A 22,097-nucleotide genomic window follows, 5' to 3' on the forward strand; every position below is an offset into this window, starting at 1 on the left:
TGTTGAAATTTTGGATTTATGACTGTTATAATATCTAGTTGTGCCCTTTTGATAGCAATCGACTGAACCAAAAATGCCCAAATATTTGAATTTTGGACTTTTTCATAACTGCAGTAATAAGTCCTCATTGAGAGTGCTTTTCAACAATATATCATGAGTGGTTCTTCTTTTCACTGGTTCCAGAACTATAGCCAAATAAACGTTTAATTAATGAAATATTTGGATTTTAGGGGAAAGCGCATCGGTACGAATCAGACTTTATTTCTTTTTTTTTAACTTAATTATATTAATTTATTAATAATTATTTATCTCTCATTGTAAAAAAAAATTAAAATAAATAATAATTCAATAATAATAAAAAAAAGAAGATACAATATCAGAAGGTTTTAATGAAATAAAATTTTACGTATTTTTTAGTTTAAAAAAATGTGTAAATATAATTATTTAAGAGGCGTAAAAGGAAGTCATGTGTTGCCTACATCAATTTTTTTTTGAAGTATGAAAGAATATGAAAACTAAAAGAGACGCAGTAGCAGATCCGTTTATTATAATAATAATTTAGATTCCTTCCAAAGAATATTTTTGCTTTTTTTACCTTCCATGTTTGAAAAAATGTACACTAATTGAATTGGTAACGATTTAACATTACCACTGTCAAATTTTATTACACTTATTCTGTACAGAAACATGATTCAAATCATTTAAAATATATTTCCATCTGAATTTATTACAGAAGTAATCTAATAGTTTGAATTCAATTAACAGAAACGATCATGCGGTGGATAAAATCCAGAAACGATCATCAGGTGGATTAAATCTACGCTATAATATTTGAGTTTACAGCCTTTTGTAAAAGAGTATCTAAAAAAAAAAAAATCATTGTTTCATTGAGTAAGTGAAAAGTTCACAATTATTTATTTAGTAAACATTAAAAATAATGAGTATAGATAAGAAAAAAAAACACAGACACAACAGTTTTAATTCCATAACGTTGTATTTAAACATTTAAATTAAATTTTAATTTATATACGAGCACAGTATTCTATTAATAAATTATTAGTAATACTGTACCAAGGCTACTGGTCAGTGGAATTCCCTATGGAGACTATCAGCCTCTATTAATCAAGGTTAAGACTAGGCAAAGTGTGTAAGAACGTATGCATTAATATTATTATTATGACCTCGGAAATAACTCGTACTTTAATCTGAAGATGAAATCAAAAGGAAAAACCTGGGTAGAAACTTTCGTTTGTTTTTTTTTTCGCTTACTAAACGTTATACGTATTAAGTAATTCACACTGTTTTGCGTATAACCAACCGTTCGCTTTCCTAGCAATGTGTTTATCTTATTACCCAAGAATGTTATTGATGAATAAATTGCTTGTTAAGATTGGACATTTTTTATGGAGATATATGTGTATTTATATATATATATATATATATATATATATCCACGTTTGGCGGTATATATACACCTCCAAACATATATATATACATATATATTTTTTTTGTTTTGGAAGAGCAAAAATCTGCTACCAGACGCCCAGGGTTTCCTGGCAAAGTAGGGACCCACTAAAAACCCTGCCCCTCTCACACGACATGGTGACAAGATCTACCGAATTCGTCCTCGAATGAAGGTTTTCAGCGTCCTGCGAGAGCACCTAGCAGCAACGATCCTGTTGGACCCCCGCTGACCACCTCCGCGAGCTACCTTTCCACCCTCATCCTTGAGCTTAGTTCCTTATATCAGGGCCTTTCTTTCTCCAGTTTTTTTTTTAGCAAAGACGCATCTGAACTAAACCCCGCATTGTTTCCAACCCTCTACCGATCCAGTCATAGTTTCCATTATTTCTTCTGGGTAAATTTCCCTTTCAAATGGATACTCCGACGCCCATCTGGGGCACCTTAGAAACGTATGTATCACGTCCTTCTCTTCGTGACAATATTGACACATCGGTGTCTCTCGCCTCGCCCTGGCGTGGAAGGTAGACCCACTCATGGCCCGTCAACCACTGAGCTATCCAGAAGTCCACCTCCCTTTGCCCGCTGTTTAACCTAGTCCCAATGCATGGAATTATCCGATGCGTCTATCTTCCATTGTTGTCGCTGTCCAACCTCTCTGCCATCTTCTTATGAGCTATATTTGGAGGTAGAGATTTGAATTAATAACAGAATAAAATGATTAATTGAATTTGTGGCAGTCTTCTTTCTTTATTATTATTATTATTATTATTTAATTATTGGTGGTAATGGAAAATTATATCTAGATCACTGATTTTACGTTCAAGGTCAAGTTTTATTGTTATGATAGAATTATTTAAAAAAAGTAATTTAATTGATAATTTTGTTGTTCTTCTAGAGATAGTAATACATGGTTGAATGAATTTGTGTTTGTGTGAATGTGCGGGCGTGGAAGGTATTGAACTGCACCGGTATACAGGGGCAGCGTACTGTAATTATGTAGATTTGTGGGTTATGTAATTTATGTACTTAAATGGAATGATTAGAGGTCATTCATGTTATGATAAAAAAAAATGTATAATAAAGATGTGTTAACTGAATTAATAATTTTTTTTTGTTGGTTATAATTACAAATTAATTGTTGCAATTTATAAAGATTTATAAAATTAAACTACTCAGTGTTGATAATTTTCGATGTATTATAATGAAAAAATGTAATTAATTATTTTGCTAAGTAGTTTGTTTAATTATTATGTTATTTTTCTTTTGTGGTATTTAGATGTCTAGTTTTAAATGCCAAAAGGTCTTACAAACCCGGCCAGCTGACCAAACAAGCTGATTTAATTATTAAATGGACCTGAAATACTAGATAATAAAATAATCTATTTTATTAATTTTAAAGATATCTATTATGGGCCACATACTAAGGCATCCTGGAATAGTCGCTTTAATAATGGAAGGACAGATAGAAGGGAAAAATTGTGTAGGCAGGCTACGTTTGGAATATGTAAAACAAATTGTTAGGGATGTAGGATGTAGAGGGTATACTGAAATGAAACGACTAGCACTAGATAGGGAATCTTGGAGACCTGCATCAAACCAGTCAAATGCTTGAAGACAAAAAAAAAAGAAAAAGATATCTGAAATAAATCACATTATTATAACAGTTTTAGTAAGAAAGGATTAATTAATTAATTATAAAATTCAAAATTGTTATCCATTACAAATTATTAATTTATCCCCCATACGTATATGAGTGAGTCTTTTGTAGTAATTTTAATTTGTATATTAATTTGTTAATACTATTTTTATTTTTTGTGTAATTAATTCTACCTTTATGAAAGATTAGGGGAAATGTACGGGGCATTGGAGAGAAGCGCAAGTGAAATAGGTCTTTAAGTAAATAGAAGTGAAACAAAATATAAGTAATTAGCCGGCCCGTCTAGCTATAATCCAGACCCTCGGGCCTCAGGTCAACCCAGGTGAATCCCGGAGCCAACTCAAGGGCCCCTCGGGGCTTACCGTGGCCAAAGGACCTACGCTATGGCCGCAGAGTACGCTTCGCTTGCCATTCCCGTCGTCCCAGAGGGCTCTACCCCCTGAATCCCCGCACTGTATGTTATCCTCATGGTTGTGAGAATAATACTGATAAATAATAATTATAGTATTCAGGTTTTATAGAAACTTGAAAAAGAAACTAAATTACAAAAGATAGAGTAGTGGAAACTATGGCAACTAAAGAACAACGAAAAAACTTATACTTTTATCGACGAAAAATTCAAAAAACTAATAAAGTAAAAGGATTAATCTATTTTTTCCTTAATGAATATCTTTAACTCACAATTAAATGTGAGTTAATTGGGGGCGAAGAAATAATGAATATTTTAAATATTTTAACCTTCTAAGGAGCTAGGGCCTCGGTCGATAATGTATCCTGCAAATTTGGTAATCGGTCGGTTGGTATTCACGTGATGCGATAACAAACAGAGACAAACTTTATATATATGTTACGGTAAAACCCCGAATACAGGTAAATCTTAAATTTCACCGGTAAATTCTAACATTTACCAAGTCGCTTGGTAAAAATCCGAAAAAATCTTGAAAACACATTTATTTCGGACTTTTATCAAATATTTTTGGTCATTATTGACATTTACCAGACTGTTGGTAAAAAAAGTTGACAGTTCTGTAATGAAATTACTCAAAAGTATGAATTTAAAAATGCTCTTCCCAATTTCGGAATTTCAGTGCACTGCGGGTGAAAAATGAAACAGGTTTTTTTTCAAAAGATTACAAAAAACTTTATTTTGCTATATAATATTAAGACATTTCAAAAACGTTACAAGTAATTAATTCATATACACTAATATTCAGGAATGAATAATTTTCAGCAAACTTCTACAATGGTAAATAGCAATATGTTCGTTGTTATAATTAAATGAATCCTTTCGAGAGTACAAATTACAAAATAATGCCCATTTCAAGAACTAGATAATAACTCGTATGCAAGAAACATTTGCTATTCATATTGTTAACTTCATGCTTCATGCTTCATATTGTTAACTCTAAATTCATGCTATTTCCTATTTAGAAGTGATTTCGTTACAGAATTATCAACTTTTACCAACAGAATATGGTAATTGTCAACAATGACCAAAACGATTTGGTAAAAGTCCGAATTAAATGTGTTTTCAAGATTTTTTCGGACTTTTACCAAGTAACTTGGTAAATGTTAGAATTTACCGGTAAAACTTAAGATTTACCGGTATTCGGGGTTTTACCGCAACATATATATATATATATGTGTACATTTCCGTGATCTGTCAGATTGAGAGTGTACTAATGTATGCAAAAGTTAGCCTTCAACCTACTAATAGCTTGTTTGAATTTTTAAAATCGGACCAATTGTTTGAAGATATATTCGTTAGAACAACACAGTAAAGGAAGTATCCTTTACTTCATACAAGGAAGTAAAAAAGAAGCTACATCAGTTGTGTAAGTGAGAGATTTTGACAGATCACTGTAAAAACTAGATCAGTGCAGAATTACAAAAGACACAATTAACTATAAAACAAAAAAAAGCAGGTAATAACCATTATAAAGATTTTTAAAAAAAATTGAAATTTTATATTAAATATATAAATAAAATAAATATTTATTAATATACTTAAATAAAATTTTGAAGGCGTTCATAAAGATATTTCAGTAAACAAAATAAAACAGATCTGTTGTTTGGTTTAAATACATATTAATAAGAAAAAAAAAATTCTTTGTATAATACAGCCGGTTGTTTTAAATTATTATTTTTTGTTTAGTTGGCAGTTCTCCAATATTTCAAATTTCCATTTTTTAAAGTCGCTCAGAAACGTCTTATAAAGGTCAGAATTTTTTATCACGTTCAATGTTGAGTACTTGCAGGCGCGTGGTCCACGCGTACCAACCAGCTGACCACGCATACACGCGTCATTTTACTTCTCTACTGACTGCTTTTCTAACCCTAATGGTGGTGGTGGTGGTTAGTATTTTACTCGATATCGTATATCAACGCGTCAGAAAGGTTTATATTTTGTTACTATGCAGTTCGTTCATAGTTATATTGAACCGGCCTTTTTTTTTTTGTGGAATTTAAAATAATTGTGAATTTTCATCACTTATGAAAGAAGATAAATTTATAAAATTTATTTTATAAATTATTTGTATTTCAGTTAATATTTATCATATAATTATGTTTTTTTTTTTGTTTTATAATTATATATTAATATGATTTTTCTTTTAAATTAATATTTTTGCGATTGTTTATATCATTAAAATGTGTACGTAATCATTAAATTGTACATAAAATATACGTTACATAAATATATTTAGTTTTATTATTATTCTTTTAAATAAAAGCGGTTAAAATAAACAATGTATTATTTCATTACATATTTAAAACATAAATAGTATAGTAGAAACTTTACTTTTGTCAGATTTATTCTAAAACGTTCAGAGGAATTTATGTAAAAACTAATTTTCTTGTCGTAAACAAGTCAGGTGATAAATGAAAATAAACTGTAAATTAGTCAACAAATTAGTAAACAAATAACAAAAGTAAAATAAAAAATTCTAAATCAATTATAACTGATATACAGAAAAATTGAAGATTCATTGCACGTAAATTTAATACAGACTTTTTATAAATAAAATCCACAAACTTTCCTTTTTTCATAAAACGAAGAAAGTAGTCATTGCCAGCATGAACAGGTAGGATGTTTACGAATACGCTCAGCCACGTGCGATTGATTGCTGAGCAGGGATGGTATCAATCCAGTGCTTTTTCGTCTCCTGTGCGCACTATACGCTAGAGCGTGGTTGTGTTTTGGGAGTTTTTCAAAAGTTTGATATTCCAAAACATACGTAAATGCTGATATCTAGTATATTTAATTTTACTAGTTATCAGCATTTATGTATTTTTTAAGTAAAAGCATTTATATATGCATTTTATATACATTTATATATTTTTTATGTATTTCTTTTAAGTAAAAAGCAAAAAAATTAATCCATCAAGGAGGATTAATACACCGATGAAAAGCAAGCAGTGAATGTGTTTTAAAGAAATGTTTGTATCGGAAGTTAACAATAATTAAATGATTATTGTAAATAAAATAAGTCTGTTGCCGCGCAACAGAATTATTTAACATTTGAATTTTTGATTTAGTCTCATTCATTGTATTTTTCATTTTTTATTCATTCATTATACTTTTTCTTTTATTCGCTCTAAAAATTTAGAGCAAATAGAAGAAAAATGTCACCAACAACTAATTTGTAAACAAAACCTTTGCGAATTTTTAATAATAGACAAAATAAAGAATTATTTAAAGAAATATGGCTAAATACTGATAGGGAAATGTAAAATGCAATTAAAGAAATATCTGAGAAAGACGACATTATAAAGAAGTTAAAAGCAGAATTAAAACGCACTCATTAAGGCAAATACGTATGTTGTAAAAATTGTCGGTTCGATGAAGATATAAAAATATTAAAAATTACATTATTCGAGACCAATAAAAAGTACTTCCTACAGGAATCTATGATGTAAGATATGAAATACGAGTTGACTGTCAGTTACAATAAATTAGTTAAAGTAGGGAAAGAAATTATCAAACACAAATCTGAAATGGCAGATATAAACGCTCGAAGAATTTCAGATAAAAAAACAATCAAAGAATTAAGTGTAATCGAAAAAAATTATAAAATTTTTCTTGAATTTCTCAAATGCTGTGATGAAATGAAAGCTAAACTAAAGTTTCAAGATCTAGTTTAGCTTTTATTTCATCACAGTGAATTATGTGAAAAACAAGATTATATTAATGCATTTTAGGTAGATTTCATAAGAAAGCTACTTATTGTAAAGGGTACCATGATTCGACTTCCGGAAAATTTCGACATATCTTCGCGTTTACATCCCCCAGACCCCAAATCCAACGTCAGTTCAAAAGTTTATATATATATATATTTCACTTTCTTGTGAACACGATAATTGCCGTTATTCTGCGCCAATCACTTTCAAATTGATACATAAAATATAACAACCCAAAATCTCGGTCTAGTTCGTTAATGGGAAAAATCGGACCATGGGGGTGGAAATGGGAGAGGGATTTTTCGAAAAAACAAAATATCGTTAAAACTTTCTTAAGTAAAATATCGAATTCGTTTAAAGTTCCTATTATTGTATGGATAAGGGCCTAAAACTTATCTCGGTAAAGTTTTTTGACCGTTGGGCCAGGGAGTGTAAAAAATGAGGTTTCGAAGACAAAAAAGAATTTTATATTACCCAGATGACTCGTGACAGCCGTTCATCATCTGGAATCGGGAAAGTATTCCCGAATAACGATGAGGTCGAACAGGTATTTGATGATGATAACTTAGTTGAATTAAAGGAAAATAAATGTAATATGTAGACTCGTTTTGAGAAGTACTTGTATTTCTCAAAATTAGTCTTCATTAGTTTAATATAATAAGAAACCCTCAACAGAGAACAGAAAAATAATGAATATTACTCATAACGTACAGAATACAGAACAAAAAAAAATCATTAGGAAGACTGTTGTAACATATAATTTTCGAAATGAATCTTCATTAGAACCGACAAGGAGTAGCAGTTTCCATATTCATATAAGCAAGATCGAAGGAGATAATAAAAAATATTTTTATATAAATAAATGAAATTCAACCTTACCAACAATTCGTCCGTGTTTTCTTTTGTAGCATTTTCGGTCATTCGATCATCCTCAGGAAAATTTATTCTTCAATTTCAGGTTTATTAAAATTAAATTATGTAAAATAAAAATTTATAAAACGTTAAAATCTCAACAACTGGGCGTCATAGTATAAAGTCAGTCATGTCTGTTGTATAAGAATATCGAAGTCGTTATAAATATTAGTGGTTGGAGGGAGACAGTTTAGGTATCTTGATGATTATTAATTATTTGTTTAAATAAAATATCGTTCTCGAATCTGGTCTGTTCATCGATTAATTTATTGTTATAATAGTATATATATTGAATTTTTCGAGGATACTGGTTTTTATAAAAGTAATTCGAAATATATAATATTTTAATAAAATTATCGGGATTGTATTTGTGTTTATTTTATAACATGTGTCTAGAATAATTTGTTATATCTAAGAAGCCTTTCTATATATTTAATATGTTCTTTGACTTTAATAGGAAAATAGCGGTTGGTTATATCTATATATTCTAAATGGCAATGTTCACATTTCAGACTATAGACTCCTTGCTTATATAAGATATTTATATTTTTGGAGTTTGCTATTTTAGTAATGATCGTTATTGTTTATAAAATTTATTATCACATTGTTAGTGGTTTATGTTGTCTTTAGAATCATAGTTTTTATATATTTTATAAAAATATTTATAAAGTAGGTTAAATTTTATTTTTATGTAAAATTTTTCTGTCATAATGTAATAATTTTATGTTGTCGTTTATATAAATTGTATTTTTAATTTTAAAGTATAATTTATTGATCGGTTATTCATAATAACCTTTTAATACTGCTATATTTATTTTTAGTTTTAAATTGTTGTGTCTGAAATATTTAATAGCTCTATTGATTAAAGAATTAAAAGTTGCCATTTTCTGACTCCATGGATAAGATGAATTAGCTTGTATTATAGTGTTGTGTTAGTTGTATAGTATATGTTGTGTTAGTTTTCTATATGTATAGATTTCTAAAATATTATAATTAAAACTTTTTTCAATGGTCATAACTAAATAATTTGTTATTGTTAATTTCAAGATTTATTATGAAATCAATATGTGATGATGTATTGCATTAATTTTACTAAAAATTATATTTGTCATTTTCTGTATTTTATTAAAAATAATTAAAATATCATCAACGTATCTTTTATAAACTGATTTGGTGATTTTTAAAAACGTTAGGTAAAAATGTATTTTCAAATTCATCCATGTAAATATCTGCCATGATGTCTGTGAGGGGTGATCCCATAATAAGTCCTTTTTTGCTGGTAGTATTTGTTTTTGAATTTAAAGTAGTTAAAATTAGAGCATAGATAAATCGGTTATTTCATTTATCCATTCAATATGTAAATTTGATTTAGATAATAATCCCTTATATATAATTTTTATAGTTTCTTTTGTATCAATATTATTATGTAAATATTATCCGATTTACTGACTCATAATCATATGACTATGCAAATAAGGAAACACTTTGGTAAAACTTATGTCTGGAGCGTTCTAACTTATGAATGTGAAACGTGGCTGCTTGGGAAAGCAGAAAGAAGAAGATTGGAAGCAATGGAAATGTGGATTTGGAGGAGAATAACAAGAACAAGCTGAGTGGATAGGAAAATAAATGGTCAAGTGGTAGCAGAAGCGAATAAGAGGAGGTTCTTGTTAAATATTATACGAAGAAGAAGAAGAACGAAATTGATAGGACATGTAATACGACATGACAATTTCTTGACGAATATATTTGAGAACAAGGTTTTGGGTAAAAAACTTAGAGGTAGACTGAGAGCAACCATCATCAATAATGGTAAAGAAGAGATGGGCCTTGGTTCATATAATGAAGAGAGAAGCGGAGATGAAACTGACGTGGCTAAATAGACAAGGCGTAGCCTTTACTGAATGATGATGATTATCCGATAATCTAAATAAAATTTACATATTGAATTTATATACATACATACATACGTACGTATAGATGTCACGCCGAAAGTAGTCAAAATGGATTCAGGGATGGTTAAAATGGATATTTCCGTTGAAATCTGAAAACCGAAAATTTTTCGCGGAAATATCCATTTTGATCATCCCTGGATCCATTTTGACTATTTTCGGCGTGACGTGTGTACGTACGTACGTGTGTATCTCGCATACTCAAAAACTATTAGCCGTAGAATGTTGAAATTTTGGATTTAGGACTGCTGTGACATCTAGTTGTACACCTCTCTTTTTGATTGTAATCGACTAAACCAAAAGTGTCCAAAATCCCAAAAAATTGGATTTTTGATTTTTAACTGCAGTAATAAGCCCTCATTGAGAGCTTTTCAACGATATATAATACGTGGTACTTATTTTTTCAGTGGTTCCAGAGTTATAGCCAAATAAAATTTTAATTAATGAAACATCTGGTTTTTACAAGGTTTCAAATCCGGCTTCTTCTCCTTTTTTTTAATTTAAATATATTGATTTATTAATAATTATTAACCTCTGATTATAAAATTGTTTTTACAATAAAAAATAATTCAATAATAACAATTTAAAAAAAAGTTATTTATTAATGAAATAAAATTTTATGTACTTTTCATTAAAAAAAAAAAAAAAAAATGTTTATATGCAATTTAATAGGCGTACAAGTAATCATGAGGTATCCATATCAATTTTTTTAATTTAAATGAAGGAAAATTAATTATTATTATATTATTACTAATTATAATAATAATTTATAAATTTATATTTTACGATTATGAGTTGTTTTATTTGTATGAATTTCTATTAATAAGAACTACCGCACGACACGATCGAAGAAAATCTTTTAAATCGGTATAAATATAATTATTATTGTAATTTGTTGAATTACATCTTTTCTGTCATCACTAAATCAATGGATATATTTTTATTTAAGATTGTGCTTTCACGTTAATTTCTAGTAAAAGATGTAGCTTTGTAAATAGTACATTTGGATGCTATGCAGCGTTAAATAAAGTCCATTTCTGAGTATGTCAGTCTATTTTTGATCTGGTCTAGTTCCATCGTGATTTTGTATTATACTAGCAAATACCCCGTTTGAATTTTGAAAATCGGAAGATTAGTTGCGAGGATATTACAACATTTCAGAATAACCGTAAACTGTTAGATGTAGAGTGTACCTAATGCACGCGAAAGTTAGCCTTCAACCTACAAACAAATGGTACCCAAACAGTTTTTTGGATAATTTATATATGCAGTGTAAGTAAAAAATCTGCTTTAATCAAGTTTTCTCTAAAATCCCTCTGAAGGAAATCGAAATCTAGGTTTTCTCCAAATCCCCTATCTCTTTAAAGATTTTTGAAAAAATTACTACGATTAATGCTTCAATAATATTTAAAGAAAATCGGTTTGTTCAGTCCTAAGACATAAGGTGAAAAGGCAGTGCGACACTCATACATACCAAAGCACGTAAAAACTTATTTATTTTTGATCTTGATGAACTAGTTGGATTTTAAAACGTAGAAATTTGCAAAAAAGCTGATATTACTTTTACGACACTGTTCTAGTTATATTCTCCGGGAAATTAAAAATAACTGGAAACGGGATTTTATTACCTAATAAAATAAATAATATATTACATATTAAATTCTATCGACCTTTTTTTTTGTTATGAATGCTCATAATGCAATCGTTTGCCTACGTATTTCCCCCCACACGTTAATTTAAAGTTAAAACCTACATATAATCGTATTATTTATAAAATTTATTGCTTGAATTTAAAACATCTATTAATAAATCATACATTTTGACGATACAAAAACATAAAATTAATTAAGATTTGTTTTTTTTAACAATGCAATTATCATTATCTTGCATAATTTTTAATTGTAAATTGACCAAAAAAATACAAATGGTCTATTGAACTTATTTTAATTTAAACGTATTTTAAATAATTATCTTAAAAATATATATGCATAGTTTAAACTGCAAAAAGTGATATGCAATTTGTAGATAACATTTTTAATTTCGGATTATACACTATTAAAAAATTGTCTGAGATTAAATTTTGTACAGTATAATTATACGGTTGACGATGTTAATTTATATCTTTTTATATATTGAAGGGTCATTTATTGCAGTCATATAAGACGGTAGTAATAGTGGTGGGAGAAGGTTTCATTGAAACGTGAATGGCTTTATATAAGTAGAAACATTCCTCTCTGGTTATGTTATTATTAAGTGAGTTGTTGTATTGTAGTGACGTTGAAAGCGAAATTTGTTCCAGACATGTACGCGCGTGATAAATATTTAATTATATTTTTTTTGGTTTGCATTTTATATACTCTTTCCGGTGTTACAGGTAGGTGTAGTTATTACATTTATAGTATTAAGTATTTTGATAATAGAAGGGGATAGTAATTATTTGGTATACGGGCATGAATTGTAATAAATTTTATAATTTATACTTTCCCGGCGAATATAGCTAGTATATATATTTTTTAAAGGGGAAAGTATCAGGTAGAAAATAGGATATCGGGTTTTGACAAATTTTTTACATGTAGACCATTAATTCTCAAATTTTTTCGCCCACCGCCCAAATTGAGAATCAAACATTTTCTAGCGCCCCCAAAATTTTTAAACTTACCACCCGTTAAAAATAAAGATTGCAATTACTGTTTTTAAGATGTGCTCTTAAAAACAGCAATTGCAATTATTGTTTTTGAACGTGGCATATCCTATTTCTGAGTTAAAACTTACATTTTAGTTTGAAACATAATTTTTACCTTTTCTTTTAATCGGTCATCGGCTTCCTAGATCGCCTGAACGCTCCCAATTTTCTGTGGGCCTTCTACCGTCCCCCCTGAAGGCCTCCAGTGTCTACAAGGAGGCGTTATCGCCCACTTTGAGAACGAATGATCTAGACCAAAAAACATGTACGGATGGATGTGTACGTATGTGTGGCGCACTGTTTTTTGTCTTATATCTCAGGATTGACCGAATCGATTTTCTTCAAATATGGCTTAAATGTTTCTATAAATGAGAGGGAATTCATCCTACTAATTTTGTTTTTTTTTTTTAAATTCGTTCAGGGGATTAGTAGTTTTTGCGAAATAACCAATTTCGATTTTTGGAGGTCATTCAAAAAAAAAAAATTATTAAAACAAATCTGTTACGCGTACAATGCACATATAAATAATCCATCAATCCTTACTCTTAAAATTGAAATACATGTTCTTTTTTCTTTTGCGTTTTAAGTATTTTCAAACATTTTTTTAAAGTTTATATTTTATACATCGAGCTACAAGAAATGTCTACAATTTTTAAAAATTATAGATTCCGGACTTAAAATGCAGAAAACGTTTTTGAAAATAAAATATTCTATCTTTATTTTAGTCTTTACTGGAATAGAAGCAGCGAGTTAGATACAGAAAAAATTTAACCTATTTAAAAAACTTAACCTATTTAAGTATTTTTAGAAAAGATTTTCTTAAAATTTATTCCCTATTTTTAAAAAAAATATTCTGATTTTTGGCTCTTACTCTTTTAATTTTTAGTATTAAAAAAAGTTTTTTTTTGTATTTTTATACAGCACATAAAGGGCTGTAAAAAATTAAAGTAGCTTCAGCATCTATTTTATATTTTGGACCCAAAATGAATAGTAACTTTTTTCATTAATTTCATAAAAGTTATATTTTACATTTTCAATATTGTTAAACAATTTTCTTTTAAATTCATTTTTTTTTTTTTTTTGTTACGGATAAGTTCTTAATAAACTTTTCCTAAATTTTCTGTAAAGAGTAAACGAAGCCAATAAAATAAAATTTTTTATTAGAAATTTGGAATTTTTTATGCTTAAATCTTATTTTGTAATTAACATAATCAATAAAAAAAAAGTTCCCTTAATACTTTATCTGACAAATTAAGAGGTATTGCGGCAAATAGATGAAGAAAGAAGCATTTGGAAAAATATAGTTAAAAGAAGAGACAGACTTATAGGCCACATACTAAGGCATCCTGGAATAGTCGCTTTAATATTGGAAGGACAGGTAAAAGGAAAACATTGTGTAGGCAGGCCACGTTTGGAATATGTAAAACAAATTGTTAGGGATGTAGGATGTAGAGGGTATACTGAAATGAAACGACTAGCACTAGATAGGGAATCTTGGAGAGCTGCATCAAACCAGTCAAATGACTGAAGATAAAAAAAAAAAAAAATACTTTATCTCTCAAATTTAAAAAAAAATCTGATATAATTTTATTTTTTTCGATCTCCACGTTTATAAAATTTACTAGCATCCCCGTCCCGGCTTCGCCCGCTCTGTATGGTTACTTACGTTTCCCGTCGTAATCAAATTTCATTTTATTTAATGATTTTTAATCAAGTTATCAGAGCTAGGTGCAGGCAGTTGCGTTATACATACAGTAACCGTGGCAGTGGCTGTGTTGATTGAGCCGCCGTGCCCTTTTACACCATCGCAGCCTTTAACCCGAAAATGGTTTTTAGATATTTATCTGAAGAGTATTTGCAAGCTCAAATCTATTGAATATTTCGTTTAGTATAATCGGAAATATGGAAAATTTGTAAGCGTTGCTCAAAAAGTCTTACTTTTCTTCACCCCTTTCAAGATCGAATTTCAGAAAATATAGAAACTGGTTTTTAGACATAAAGATTACACAAAATAAAAATCAAGTTGATATCTTATTTGTTAGCGAGAAATTAAAAATATTTTCGGGTTTAGAAAAAGTTCAAAAATCTATTTTAATCCTTTAAACATATGGAACTAATAACATTTAAAAATTCCCGGGATAAATGATAATAAACTGTGAAAGTTTCAACGAATTCGGTTAAGTAGTTTTTGAGTAATTAGAACACACACAAAACGAATATTGCCTTTTATTTATGTAGATTTTGATGAATATTAGCATTATTAAAAACCTCTTTAAGACGGAAAAATTGTACAAGAACATACAGTGACTTTTTAAGGCTATTTTATGTTATAATTTCGTAGAATTTTTGACAATTTTATTATTTTAAACTTTTTTAAATTTTATTTTTCCTTCTTTGTACAACGAAAAGGAGGTATTGTGATCGCGAAAAATTTAGTTTCCAGGTTTCAACGGAAATATCCATTTTGACCATCCTTGAATCCATTTTGACTTGTTTCGGCGTGACGTCTGTACGTACGTATTTGTATCTCGCATAACTTAAAAACGATTAGTCGTAGAATGTTGAAATTTTGGATTTAGGACTGTTATAACATCTAGTTGTGTACCTTCTCTTTTGATTGCAATCGACTGGATCAAAAGTATCCAAAAAAGCCTTAAAAAAAAAATTAATTATGGACTTTTTCTTAACCGCAGTAATAAGTTCTCGTTGAAAACTTTACAACGATATATACCAAAAGTAGTACTTATTTTCATTGGTTCAAGAGCTATAAAATTTTAATTAATGAAATATTTAGATCTTAGGGAAAGACACATCGGTTCAAATCAGACTTCATCTCCTTTTCTTTTTTTTTTATCTGAATATATTGATTTATTAATAATTATTAATCCCTCATTGTAAAAAAAGTTTTACGATGAATATAATTCAATAACAACAAATAAAAAAGAAAAAAAATCAGAAGTTTTTAATGAAATAAAATTTTATGTACTTTTCATTTTAAAAAAATGTGTAAATGTAATTTAATAGGCATACAAACAAGTCATGTGTTGTCTACTTCAGATTTTTTTTTACAAAGTTTTAGAATTTTTTACGATTTTATATTACTACTTTTTAACCGACTTAGCTGGGACATGCACAAACTACAAGTGTTTTGTATGGGGAAGTAATCATGAAAAAAATAAGAAAATCTTTTGAATGAACTTTAAATAAATTGATAAGAAACTTTTTTTAAATAATTCGGTAATTCAGTAAAATTGTCAATAGAATAATAATTTTCTGGTAAGCTGCAGTTCTATCTTAAGTTACATGAAAACAGTTCCGGTTTGATAGAAGTGGATATTGTTATTTTGTATGATTTAAAAAAAAAATATAAATATAAATAGAGTGATAAGAGTTAAAATTTAAAAATTTTCTAAATATATTGTATATTATTCATATTTATCAGGACCAATTAATGAACTGATAATTAAATTTTTATTAAAAATTTGAAGTGATTTTTAGAGAAAGCGCCAAGAGATGATATTTAGACAATGATATATGTAAGCTTAATAAATATTTAATTATAATGACAAGCTTAGCGTTTTATGAAGGCGCTTTTAAGGAAAACAATTTTGATTTCATTTTGTTCGAAATTAAATCAATTTGATCGTCTAAAGAGAATTTGTCAACTAATAAAACATTAAAAATTTCGCTTTATAGGTAGTATTCAATTATTTTAAATAATTCAGTATCTAATGATAAATATTCTGTATAATATAAGGTAAAATAAATTATTTTAACCCTTAAAATAACGGTGGGGTTGGAAAAAAGTGATTCACAACAAAAGTTATATCTCATAAACCACAAATAAGCTTATCTTAAAGTTGAGTTTTGTAAAAGACAAATCGTAAAAATGTAATAAATGAAACGTTTTTAAAATTCATTCGCAATATAAAACTCGGGCACTTATCTTCAGTGAGTGATGTTTTCACACTGATGTAATGCTAGCGGTTTTTTGGAGTCTCATTTTAACTGTGTTTGGTCATTATTGTATTTTGAGGATAGAATATCAGTTACTGTCAATGATTTTAGAATTTATATATTAAATTTAAGAAATGGTTTGCAAATATTGATTCAATGTTGTTAAGAACGGCTCTTAAATGTTAACTCACTATACTTTTACTTGAAGCTTTTTTTTTTTTTTTTTTTTTTTCTTTTCCCCTTCTCGCCCCGACCGGATCCGGATATCCATTTAAGTATACGCAGTCGAGGAGAGTGTCCATATACTCAAAGGAGGCGTCCCCCACCCACCGGCAGCACGTCCGGCACGGCAGGTTAGCCTCCCGGATCTCGGATCTTTTATTTTCTGTTTGCCATGCCTCTAATCCCCCACCTCATGGCCAAGGTCCGGCAACGCCGTCCCTCAGCCCCTCGGCAGGGAACCGGGTCTCGGTCTTTATCTTTTGCCATGCCTCAAACCGGCGGCACCGACCCCACTAAGCACCAAGGCACCCGCAGGGCGACACCGCCGGCCGGGATTCGGTCTTAACTTTACCCCACAGTTCCCCAGGAGTTCCCTCCCTTGAAGCTGCATTCAGTTTTATCAACACAGAACATTAGTATCTTAGATGCAAATCACAAATCTATACATTTGGCAATACACAAAGAAACACACACACACACACACAAAATAACTACATTCTAATATACTCGAACGGTATGAATTATATGAAAGTACAGAAATATCACAATACAACATTTTGATCTAGCTGTAAATACGTAACTGCATGAGAACAGTAAAACAAATCGCTGAAGATGGCCGCTAGAGTGACTGAAAAGTTGTATTTGTTAATTTTATTTTGCTTTGTTACTTAAAAAGATTAGTTTTAAATAATTTTCATTGCTGGGACAAGAATGTAACTATTAAACTTTTTTCAGAGTGATTTAAATCAGAAATTTTTTTTATATTATGTATAGAAATAGTTGTTTTTTTTTCTAACCGATAAAAGTTAATAATAATGTTGACAAAAATAAAAAATAAAATTTTGTTTGACTGTATTATAAATTTGTTATTTATTTATTTATTTTTTATTGCTTGATGTATTTCACCGTATATTTCCAATGCATCGTATAACATAAATTATAAACATTATGAAAAATTGATAAGTTATCTCGAATAGAAGTCAGGTTTTGATGTTTTTGCGAGAGGTTATCTCTAAAGTAAAGACCGTTTCATTGTAAAAAAATTTATTCTGAAAACTTTATAAATATTTTTTATTTCTCTTAAACTACATACCTTATACTACTTCTCTATATATTCACGACATGAATTAAGACATCTATTTTAGCAGTATACCAGCTTCAATATATCCTCGTCGTATTCTTCTGCCGCTAGTCCATGATCTTTTCTGATTTCATTATCGACGCGTTTCAATAAGTCCTCGGTGATTTTGCGAGGGCCTCCCGAACGTTCTTCATCATGCACATTAATTCTGTTATTTCTAAACCTTTCAGATCATTTTCGGGCGTTTCTTTCATTCATTACATTATCACCGTCCACAGAAACCAACTGTCTATGAATTTCAGCCGGCTTAACGTTTTGATGGTTTAAAAACCTATGACTCCACGTATTTAAAAGTTGGCGGCAACATCGATTTTCCTGTTTATTTTAAAGGTAATAACTTATACGTACTCAAAGATACTACGACGCGACAACTTACGTTGTCTTACTTACAATGCAGCTTACAATGCAGTGTGTACATTACTAGCGTGGCCATGAATGACACAGGTTCGCCAACCTTAAGGAGAGAAATTTTCCAGCGGTCTTTACTTTAGAGATATTCCTTGTAGTATTTTCAGAACAGAGATTTCACAATCCCAGAAAAGATAAAACAATATTTAATGAATGTTCAGGGTGAACATAGCACATGTTAGGGGTTAAACAAAGGAAAAAAAAACAATGTTGCGCGCGTTGATTTTTTCAAACATTAGAGTAGGTACCTAGATTTACTCAAGACCTTGAATGAACACGCTGGATCGATGTAATGACAGGAGGGATCGTCAACTGGATAATAGCTACCGTGCAGGTAAAAGCAATGTACGTACAGCGGTTTCATGAAAGCAGATCAGTTATTACTGTTCGTAGACGTTTTCGTTTAGAATACGCCAGTGATTTTCCTAATAAAGACTCTATTAAACGTTGGTATCAGCAGTTTAAGGATAAAGAAGTGTGGTACACGTAAAAGCTGCTGGCATACCTCCTGTCTCCAAGGAAATTGTGAATCAAGTAAGAGAAGCTCGCGGAAATCTACTCGTCATGCGTGTTTAGAATTGGAATACCGCGATCGACAATTGCGAAAGTTCTTCACAAGCCCCTAAAACTTCATTGATATTAAATTTGGTTGATACATGCATGGTTGATGACGGTTCATTTCCTGATCTCGTTAACCATCATGATTGTCGGGTTGGGGTAGCGAGAACCCTCATGCCATTAGACAAACACACCGTGATAGCCCAAAAATTAAGTTTTGTTGAGCGTTGACTGCTTATGAAGTGATCGGAGCATTCTTCTTCGCCAAGCTAACGGTTACTAGGACTAGTTATCTAGACATGTTATAGAAGAAATAAATTGAACATCGGCAACCCAACGATTACTTCCAACAAGATGGCGATCCAGCCTGCGGTTTATAAATTAAGGACTACCTACATGAATAATTTCCTCAACGTTTGATTGGCCGTGATGGATCAGTTCTCTTATCACCTCGATCCCTTAACGTTACACCATTTGATTTATTTCTTCAGGGGCTTGTCAAAGGCGGGGTATATGGAACGAAAGACTGTCATCATCAATGAACAGAAAAAGAGAATCGAAGGTGTAACTAATGGAATAATTTCAGATATTCCTCGTAATCTGCGGCGTGAAATTCAATATCGTTTAAACATTTTACGTGCCACAAAAGGTGCTCATGTGGAACTTGTTTGAAGCTAATAAACGTTACAAACAAGACTGTTTGGAATTGCCCTGTTTTACAATAAAACGTGTGTAAGTAACTCGTACATTGCTTTGTTTTTTTTATTAATCCCTAAAACGCGCTGAATAATTTATGTTCCCTCTGTGAACTCACTTAGCCTTTCAGAATTGTCCAGTACAATAAATTACTTCTTTCTTTCTGTTTGCGACAACTTTTTTTCTTTTTAACTTCCAGGCTTCGAAAAATTTTTTTCATTTATTCTTTTTTCTTTTTAAGGAATTTTTGTCCCTTATTAACACAACGATTTTCTTTCTCAATTAAACTGTATTTTTATTCCAAAAATTAAATTCCGCCCGTAGTTTCAATCAGTGGATACAATATTTTTTTGTTTAACATTTCACAAAAACTCCCTCATTCTCTCTCTCTCTCTCTCTCTCTCTCTCTCTCTCCCTCTATATATATATATATATATATATATATATATAAACGCGCGCTCACCCCTTCCCCACCCACACACACACACACAAATACGCACGCGCGAACAAGATCGTAAAAACTCTTATGGATGCTATTGATTAACCATTTAAATACATCTTTTTATAAGTTCAGATCAACGAATCTTAAATAATTGGAGTTTTTTTTAAATTACAGAACTCTTACTATTCTTTAGGCTCATTCAAAATATTTATTTTTTTTTATTTCTTCATAAACATGTTTAAAAATTAAATTTAAACATCTTGAAATACGGAAATAAAAAAAAACAATTTTTTTAAAGGTTTACTTTAAGACTACTATTTATTATAATGAATAAAAAAATTCTGATGTGGTCACCACATGACTTCCTTGTACGCCTATTAAATTACATTACACATCTTTAAAAGTACCAAAAATTTTATTTCATTAATAACTTCTGATTTTTTTTCTAATTGTTATTATTGAATTACCATTTATTGTAAAAACATTTTTACAATCAGAGGTTAATAATTATTAATAAATCAATATATTTAAATAAAAAAAAGGAGATGAAGTACGATGTTAACCCTTGTAAGATTCAGATATTTCATTAATTAAAATTTTATTTGGCTATAAGTCTGGAACCAATGAAAATAATTACCACTTTATATCGTTGTAAAACTTTAAATGAGAGCTTATTAGTGCAGTTAAGAAAAAGTCCAAAATCCAATTTTTTTTGGATTTTGTGCTTTTTTTGGACACTTTTGGTTCATTCGATTCCAATGAAAAGGGAGGTGCACAACTAGATGTTGCAGCAGTCCTAAAAAAAAAATTTCAACATCCGATGGCTAATCGTTTTTGAGTTAAGCGAGATATGTACATATATACGTATGTACAGCCATCACGCCGATACTTGTCAAAATGGATTCAGGGATGGCCAAAATGGTTATTTCAATTGAAATCTGAAAACCTAAATTTTTCGCGATCACAATACTTCCTTCACTTCGAACAAGGAAGTAAAAATTAGAAATAATGTTAAACTAAATTAAAAATTAGTGGAGGGAAATTTTGTGATACGAATTTATGAGGGAAGGATCAAGATGAAAGATATGAAATATTGCAAAAATTAAAGGTGTGAGGACAAGTTGAAATTTTGAAAATTAAAAAATTGAATTTATTATTATTAACCGATCCCTGTGGCAAAGTGATAACGTGTCTGCCTTTTATTCGCGAGGTTTTGGGTTTGAATCTTGATGAAGCTTTGAATATTTTCAAAACATTAGTTAGGGTAGTTGTATTTGAGTATAGGTCTGTAATTTTAGGAGGTAGAATAAATATATAAATTGCTAGTATTTGTGTGAACAATAAATATCCCTAATTTTTATTGAATTTAAACAAATTGAACCATACGGCGAAATTTAGAATCAATTGCAGTTGATTGTAAAAGGTATATAAATTTTTTGTGTTTATTTTTGTGCATAACTTTCTTTTTTAAATTTAAAAAAGTATAATACTGTTAATTAATTACAGTAAATAATAAATATAAAAAAAAAAAAAACGTTAATATGTACAAAGTTATATATATATATATATATAGAGCAACCACTTGGTGGTGACTTAATAAGAGAGAAGGGTTTACAATCTGTATTCTTCCAACAATTGTACTGAACGCCATTTTGAAACAAAATTCTTTTGCTGAAAAAGTCGTTTTAAATACCTAATAGCTACAAATAATAAATAACAAGGAATTAAAATTTAAATTTTATTAAAATCGGAAAATACATTGGTCCTAACTTCACCAAACACACATAAACAAAAAGTTCCAAAAGGTTGAGTAAAACTAATAGATT

General features: G+C 29.7%; 1 protein-coding gene and 1 long non-coding RNA gene across 3 annotated transcripts in view; one reads left to right on the plus strand and one right to left on the minus strand.

Moving 5' to 3' along the window:
- The window catches only part of LOC142329384 (U-scoloptoxin(19)-Tl1a-like), a 62,209-nt gene that overhangs the window by 29,782 nt on the left and 10,330 nt on the right, over positions 1 to 22,097 (plus strand). Inside the window, exon 1 of one of the 2 annotated variants that reach the window (XM_075373946.1) lies at positions 12,366 to 12,538. The exons of the other annotated variant lie outside the window; for it this stretch is intronic. Within the exon in view, the coding sequence (XP_075230061.1) occupies positions 12,466 to 12,538 (73 nt within the window). The 5' untranslated portion in view covers positions 12,366 to 12,465. Of the gene's footprint in view, positions 1 to 12,365; positions 12,539 to 22,097 lie in introns of those variants that run through there. 2 annotated transcript variants of the gene reach the window in all.
- The window catches only part of LOC142329385 (uncharacterized), a 74,697-nt gene that overhangs the window by 22,546 nt on the left and 30,054 nt on the right, over positions 1 to 22,097 (minus strand). The gene's annotated exons all lie outside the window — the stretch shown is intronic.

This window comes from Lycorma delicatula, chromosome 8 (assembly GCF_047948215.1).
Source record: "Lycorma delicatula isolate Av1 chromosome 8, ASM4794821v1, whole genome shotgun sequence".
Lineage (NCBI taxonomy): Eukaryota > Metazoa > Arthropoda > Insecta > Hemiptera > Fulgoridae > Lycorma > Lycorma delicatula.